The sequence below is a fragment of the Pipistrellus kuhlii genome, unplaced genomic scaffold (assembly GCF_014108245.1).
Source record: "Pipistrellus kuhlii isolate mPipKuh1 unplaced genomic scaffold, mPipKuh1.p scaffold_m20_p_2, whole genome shotgun sequence".
NCBI classification, from domain to species: Eukaryota; Metazoa; Chordata; class Mammalia; order Chiroptera; family Vespertilionidae; genus Pipistrellus; species Pipistrellus kuhlii.
The window spans coordinates 130,894,566-130,901,797 of NW_023425515.1; the positions used below are offsets into that span (position 1 = coordinate 130,894,566).

General features: G+C 59.3%; 1 protein-coding gene across 1 annotated transcript; it reads left to right on the forward strand.

Moving 5' to 3' along the window:
• The first annotated feature begins 1,548 nt into the window (after positions 1-1,548).
• On the forward strand, positions 1,549-6,849 carry BARHL2 (BarH like homeobox 2). Its single transcript, XM_036447534.2, has 3 exons — positions 1,549-2,527; positions 4,402-4,627; positions 6,430-6,849. Exons 1-3 carry the CDS (start codon positions 1,918-1,920, stop codon positions 6,740-6,742), a joined length of 1,149 nt encoding a protein of 382 aa, XP_036303427.1. The 5' UTR covers positions 1,549-1,917; the 3' UTR covers positions 6,743-6,849.
• Positions 6,850-7,232: the final 383 nt, after the last annotated feature.

Genomic DNA, 7,232 nt, shown 5'->3' on the forward strand with positions numbered 1-7,232 from the left:
TGCCGTCTTGTCACTGGCACTTCCCATTACCCTGACATTCAACAAGAGACAGGTTGGAGACGTCCTAGAGAAAATAATGCAAGTTGATTCCCTCTGACGAGGCGTCACAGTCAAGCCGGCTCAGGTCCCCTAGTGGATCCACAGTGACTCTTTCCTTTCCAAACCGGGGGAGGGGGAGAGAAGAAGGGAGGGAGGGAGGGAGAAAGAGAGAAGAGAGGAGAGAGGAGAGGAGAGGAGAGAGAGAGAGAGAGAGAGAGAGAGAGAGAGAGAGAGAGAGAGAGAGAGAGAGAGAGAGAGAGAGAGAGAGAGAGAGAGAGATGAGATGAGATATTGGCTGAAACTGGCTGCGGACCTACCACCCAAGTTTCTGAAACCTATGCCCGGCAGACACCGCAGTGACCCCCATGCCCTCGCCTGCACAGAGCGCCTGGGACTGTACTCCCGGCTCCGGAGAAGGTGTCCGGCCGGCGGTTCTTCCATCACGGGCCCTGGCTGGTGACTAGACTGGGCCCTCCCCAACTCCTCCGGAGAGTGCCGCGGGCACGCGGCCCGGTCTCCACGCCCGGCTGCAGAGCGGGGCCAGAGCCCGGGCGTCGGGGCTGCGGGGTGCGGGCTGTGGGGTGCGGGCCGTGGAGTGCGGAGGGCAGAGGGAGAAATCAGAGCTCGGAACTCCCCGCCTACCCCGGCTCTGGCTGCTGGTCTGCACCCTTCCCTGCGGGCTCCTCCAGGGACCCCCTTCCTCGCTCAGTGGCCTCCGACCATTCAAACGCGTGTGTGTGGCCGCTGCGCGGGCGGCCGCGCTGGAGTCTAACGGTGAGCCGGCCAGATTGCGTTTCCCTTCCCTTCCCTTCTCTCCCTTCCCTCTTCGATCTCTTCAGGAAACGAGCAAATCCCTATTACTCTGCCTCTCTTTCACCCCCGCGGTCCCCTTCCCCAGGCTCCCCCTGCTCCCTCCGCCCTCTCTGCCCTCCCGCAGGATCGGGACGCGGGGACCGGGAGGACCGGGCGCTGGGCTGGGGGCTGCGGGCGCGGGGCTCGGGGCTTCTCAAAAGAGCAGCGGGGCCGAGCCGCGCTCGCAGACGGGCTCGCGAGCCGCGCGGCCATTGGCTCCCGGCACGTCGGCGTCGCCCGCCCGCGCGGCGCTGCCAATGGGGGCGCGGGGCCCCGCGCGGCGCGGGGAGCCGGGGTGGCCGTGACGTCACGGGGGGGGGGTCGGCGCCGCCCGCGGCAGCGGATTACAGGCGGGCGCGCCGGGCCGCGGCCGGAGTCGCCCAGCATCGCGCCTCCGCCGCCTTCTGCTCCGGCTCCTTCTTCCCCTCCTCCCCCTCCTCCTCCTCCTGCTCCTCCTCCTCTAGTGGCCGCGACCTCAGCTGCGGTGTCTACTCCGCAACTTTACCAGAAAGTTCAGAAACTCCGCTCCGGAGCGCAGCGCCGCACGCGGCAGCCACCCGGGGCGCCGCGGGGGAGATCGGGGGCTCCGCGGCCGCTGCACCTGCCGCGTCCGCCGCCGCCGCTGCCGCCTGGTGCCCGGCGGGGCGCACACCCGGGCGGCAGCGGCAGCGCAGCGGCTTCGGGGTCCCGCCCTGCCGCCCGCGCCCTCGCGCGGGTCCCCGGCGCCGCCGCCGCCGCCGCCGCCCCCCATGCGCGAGCTCCAGGCTCCCGCAACACATTTTGCAACTGTTTTCCTTTCTCCCACCCCTCCTTTTTGCATAAGGGGAAAAAAGTTGTGTCGAAACTGGTCCACCGATTGCCACCTCCCAATTATCCTTTCTCCCCTCCCCACTTTTTTTTTTTTTTTTTTTTTTCCCTAAGAGGCGACAACATTGTTTAGTGTTTATTTTGTTTGGCGATCGATAGCTTCCTTCGCTTTGTCGGGGCGGCTGCTGAGCGGCGGAGCGGCGCGGACCTCATGTAGACATGACAACAATGGAAGGGGCCAGCGGGTCGAGCTTTGGGATAGACACGATCCTGTCCGGTGCCGGCTCGGGCAGCCCGGGCATGATGAACGGAGATTTCCGCCCGCTCGGCGGCGAGGCGGCGAGGACCGCGGATTTTAGGAGCCAGGCCACTCCGTCGCCCTGTTCCGAGATCGACACCGTGGGAACGGCGCCTTCCTCTCCCATCTCGGTCACCATGGAGCCCCCGGAGCCGCATCTGGTGGCGGACGGGCCCCCTCACCACCACCACCTGCACCACGGCCAGCCGCCGCCGCCGCCCGCCGCGGCCCCCGCGCCGAGTTTGCAGCCTTCGCCGCCGCAGCCGCCGCAGCCGCCCGCGCAGCAGCTGGGCTCGGCCGCCTCCGCCCCCCGGACCGCCACCTCTTCCTTTCTAATCAAGGACATCCTGGGCGACAGCAAGCCCCTGGCGGCGTGCGCGCCCTACAGCACCAGCGTCCCCTCGCCCCACCACACCCCGAAGCCGGAGGGCCCCGCCGCGCACGAGAGCTTCAGGCCGAAGCTGGAGCAGGAGGACAGCAAAACCAAGCTGGACAAGCGGGAGGATTCCCAGAGCGACATCAAATGCCACGGTGAGTCGCGCGGCCTCGCTCGTCCAGCTCCTCCTGCGGGCTCCCCCGTCTCCCCAGCGGGCTCCCCGCAGATTTCTCCGATGGGGAGCTATTCGGGCACCTTCGCTGGCGAGGTCGCCGCCGCCACAGTCCGAACGCGCGCAAGCGGGAGGGAGGATTCGGGCAGGGCCGAAGTTCTGTTTATTGTTCCATCTCTACCTCTCGACCCACACCGACATCCACCTTCTTTCGTGGTTTTACTTAATTTTAATATATCAGGAAGGGTGATCGATCTTATGGGAAGGGCTTGAGCGTTGTTTTTTTTTTTTTTCCCCAGCCAGAGACCTTGTGAGTGGGAATAGGGAGACTGGGAGAGAGAAACCCGCTTAGCTAGTTTGGTGTCTTGGGGTGTGATCACAACGTGATACTTACTACTTAATGAAAATTATTTCATCCCCTCCTCCCCCGTACACATCATGTTTTCTAAACACCATCACAGGAATTATCAGACTTAATAAAGGAAGAATTTCCGAGCTGATTAACAGAGCAACTTAAAAAAAAAATTAGATCGTGGTTTACATAGGGTCGTTCACAAGGTAAAATGTTAGAATCAGTTTTTCAGTGTTTTCAAAACCTCCTTCTTACCCGATGCCCTCAAATGAATAGCTGCATTTTAGTAAGATTTCTGGCTCTTGGTTAGTAATTGGGGGGGGGGGGTAGAATTTATAAAAGTGAAATTTATGGAATTGAATTTATCTAGTTTTGTAAAATCAGAAGATGGAAAAGGAAATTGTCTTTCAGCTCCCTTTTTCATACAATTTTATAAGTGTTCTGGTCTTTATGGCAAAAGACTTTTAACATAAAAGGAAAGTTTTGTTTCCTTTATTAAGTTGTTTATTATCATTACTACTACTACTACTACTACAATTATTAATCTTTGCCATCTCTGGGAAAGATGTGTGCTGACTGTCTGGGAGATGGGATGTTGGCTCCTCATTTTACTATTACAGCATTAGCATAATAGTGCCCCAAACAGATGTACAGTCTGGTCCTGCGATTTTTGCGTGCACCAACCTCCCCAGTGGGGCAATTAGAGAGATTATTGTTCTTCCTGCAAGGAAGATCAAGGAGCACAGCAAAACCGGGCACAAGCAGAGAGGGATTGACATATCGATTTCCCAGCATTTCAGGGAAAAACCAAAGTTGACAAATGGAATCCGGAAATCTCTGGGCTGTCACCGGAATGGGCTCAGTGGTTTTGAGCTCAGCTCGGGGTCTGGGCGACACATTCTTTCTGAAGCTTTAAAAGACCTGATGCAAGCGGCTGCGGAGAGTTTGGGTCCAGCGTTTCCCAAGTGCACAGGAAAAATGAAAACAAATGCCTGTGACTTTGAGTAAACAGAAAAAATGAGATGAAAAAGGTGCCCCCTCCTCAAAACACACACACACACACACACACACACACACACATACACACAGCATCAAGATCTTTTGTAAACCGTCAAATCAGTCAAAAATAATCTTAGTGAAAGATAATAAAGGAAAGGGACGAGATCTTCCCTCCCTACCTCCAGCAAGGAAACAATAACAAAAGGACCCCTTTATTGTAAAGTTTTTTTTTTCTTTCCTTTTAAATTTCAAAGGTGGGGAGATCAGATAACCTTTTACAACGCTTTTGGAAACCCTGCATAAGGCTCCACACTCCTTATCCAGAAGCTGGTCCTCTTTTCCCCATTACTGGCTGAGGCCCAAGTATTCGTGTAAGAAGAGTGGCAGAGAATGGTCCCCGGAGACCAGCGACTGGCTTGGGAACGTGGCAGTGTGTGCCAGAGGAACACGCCACCCTTCCCCAGCCCAGGTTACTTTACTAAACTGTGTCTGGGTTTCTACCGTAGGAACAAAGGAGGAAGGAGACCGGGAGATCACGAGTAGCCGGGAGAGTCCCCCTGTGAGAGCCAAAAAGCCTCGCAAAGCCAGGACAGCTTTCTCCGACCACCAGCTCAATCAGCTGGAGCGTAGCTTTGAGCGGCAGAAGTACCTGAGCGTGCAGGACCGCATGGACCTGGCGGCTTCGCTCAACCTCACGGACACCCAGGTCAAGACCTGGTACCAGAACCGCAGGTAAGGGGGGCTGCCTGGGGGAGCAAAGCGGCTGGTCCTCCAGGTTGTGACCAGAGCACCCATCTTTCCTCCTGGCCTTGGGAGAAAAGAAGGGACGGAGAGGGCTTGGGGGAGTCCCTTGGGGGCTTTCCAGCAGGGGCAGGGATTAGCCACTCCCCCAAGGAAAGAGCTATTGGGGAGCAGCTGGAGTTTAGAGAGTTTTGCGCTGCTAAGTGTCTTGACATGTGCTACTTTCACTCTCACATCTGAGTGGTTGGAATTTCCCCTTCTTTGTCCCCAAGTCAATGAGGCCCCACCTTCTCAAACTGAGACATCCGGGGCCCGCTGACACTCAGGCCCGGAGAGCATGCGAGGTGCACCCTTTGGGCCTGCCCCAGGCTGGTTCTGAACGTCCTCGCTATTTCAGTCTCGGAAGAACTGCCCCTCTCGCCTCAGCTTCGATGTCCTTGCCTTGGCCTGTGAGGCAGCCAGGAGACGTGAGGTGGGCAGCAGCAGGCAGGAGAATGGGGCAGCTGGCCAAGCATCCAGCCCAAGTCTCTGTCCCCTGTACCGGCGCCTCAGAGCTCACCTGGAACCTTGCGAGGAAATTGGGAAAGGGGCTGGCAGAGCTTGCAGGCCCCGAACTGCAGAGGGAACCCAGGCAACCCGAGGCCGAGGTTCTAGTGTGTTTCCAAGCCCTGCAGTTGTCTCCCTTGTCTCGATTTTCCTTTTCTTTTCCCCCTCCTTCAATCTCGTCTGTGTTTTAATCGTCCACAAGTGTGGTTGGAGTTGCCCATCCAGTTGTCATCTTTACCATAATTTTCTGTCTCATTACATACGGTTTCAGCCACCCCAATTCTGTCGGAAAACATTAGTGTCATTGGTAGCCAATTTAAAATGGGCGGCATGTTTATTAATTTGGCTGGAGCCGCTGGCTATGGACGGCCCACCAGCACCGAGTTCCTTCTTGTGGCATTTGAGCAAAAGGCCTGCTCTCTCCTTCTTCTTTCTTAATCGAGGTGCAGCGGGGGAGGGAGGAGGAGAAGGAGAGACGCGGATCACAGGTTTTAGTTGTTACTCTCTCTCTGAGGAGACAATATCTGGAAAAGCATTTTCCCCTCCCTGAATGGCCTGGAGGTACTGACCCCTGGGGAGAGCCCTCCCTCTAACGAATTCCGTTCCTTCCTAAACCCGGTCGGTCGCCGCCTTCCCCACCCCAAGTCCCCTGCCTGCCCGGAAGGTCCTGTCAGGTTGATGAGAGAGACGTGTCTCCACACTCCCCGGGGACCCAAAAGGGCCGGGGTCCACGGCTCAGGGGTCTCTGCGTCCCTTTGTTTACCTCGGCCAGGAGAAAGGGGGGCGGGGCGGAGAGCGGGCCCTCCGGGGTTGTTGGGGAGCCTCTGGCTGGGAAAGGGAATTAGGATTAGGAGGGAGAAGGCCGCCCACAGAAACAGTGGTCTTCGCTGGCCGCCAAGAAAGTTTCAGGAGGCACCCAGACTGCGAGGGGTAGGGTGGGGGCAGCGGGAGGGCCAAGGGCCAGGGAAAGGCAGCAGAGCTTGGAGGGTTTCTTTTGCGAATGCCATGCCGAAGACACTGACGGTGCAGATGAAGAAACTGACTTGGATGCTGATCCCTTCGCGAGAAGAAGGTGGTGTGTGTGTGTGTGTGTGTGTGTGTGTGTGTGTGTGTGTGTGTGTTGGGGGGAAGTGTTAGGAGGTGCGGTCCATTCTGGGCTTCCTTGGCCTCCTGTCCGGAGCAGAAGGCGGGAGAGGGCCTGGAGAGGCTCCGGTGCCCGGGGTGCGTGCACGTCCGCTTTCTTGCAGGACCAAGTGGAAGCGGCAGACGGCGGTGGGCCTGGAGCTGCTGGCCGAGGCGGGCAACTACTCGGCGCTGCAGCGGATGTTCCCGTCGCCCTACTTCTACCACCCGAGCCTGCTGGGCGGCGTGGACAGCAGCGCGGCCGCCGCGGCCGCCGCCGCCATGTACAGCAGCATGTACCGGACTCCGCCCGCGCCGCACCCGCAGCTGCAGCGGCCGCTGGTGCCCCGCGTGCTCATCCACGGCCTGGGCCCCGGCGGCCAGCCGGCCCTCAACCCGCTGTCCAACTCCATGCCGGGCACCCCGCACCCCCGGTGAGGACGGGGAACCACGGAGGCGGCGCTGCGGGCCCTCCACCCTCTCCTCCCCTGCTCGGAAGGCTGCGCTGCCTGCCCCCGCACCGGCCCGGGCCTCCCTCCAGCCGCCCCCGGGGAGCCCGGCCAGAGAGGAGGACGCTCCGCCATGGGCGGGGCCCCCAGGAGCCAGCCCCCCGCGCCCCTCTCCCCACCCCCAGGGACGGGGCTGGGAAGCTCCCACTGCAGCGTGACCGGCGAAAACGCTGACCCCACACAAAGTTCGACCAGTAAGTGAAAATATCAACAAAAAAAAGAAACCTCAAGTTCTTTTTAAAAAATGACTTTAGGGATCAGGGGGAGGGCAGGGGAGGGGCAAGGAGAGAAGCGAGAAGGGCGCGGACAGAGGACTGCACGGGCAGAGAGTAGACTGCCGACGGACAGACGGACAGAGGGCCCGAGGCGGAGGGCGTCGCCGCGGACACCCCCCGTCCGCCTCAGAGAAAAAAGGAGGA

Bases quoted from the DNA above. Each gene is read 5' to 3' on its own strand.
- BARHL2 (XM_036447534.2), top strand. From the start codon at position 1,918: ATGACAACAATGGAAGGGGCCAGCGGGTCGAGCTTTGGGATAGACACG. The intron at 2,528-4,401 runs GTGAGTCGCGCG...TTTCTACCGTAG, and splicing joins GAGCGACATCAAATGCCACG to GAACAAAGGAGGAAGGAGAC. The intron at 4,628-6,429 runs GTAAGGGGGGCT...GCTTTCTTGCAG, and splicing joins ACCTGGTACCAGAACCGCAG to GACCAAGTGGAAGCGGCAGA.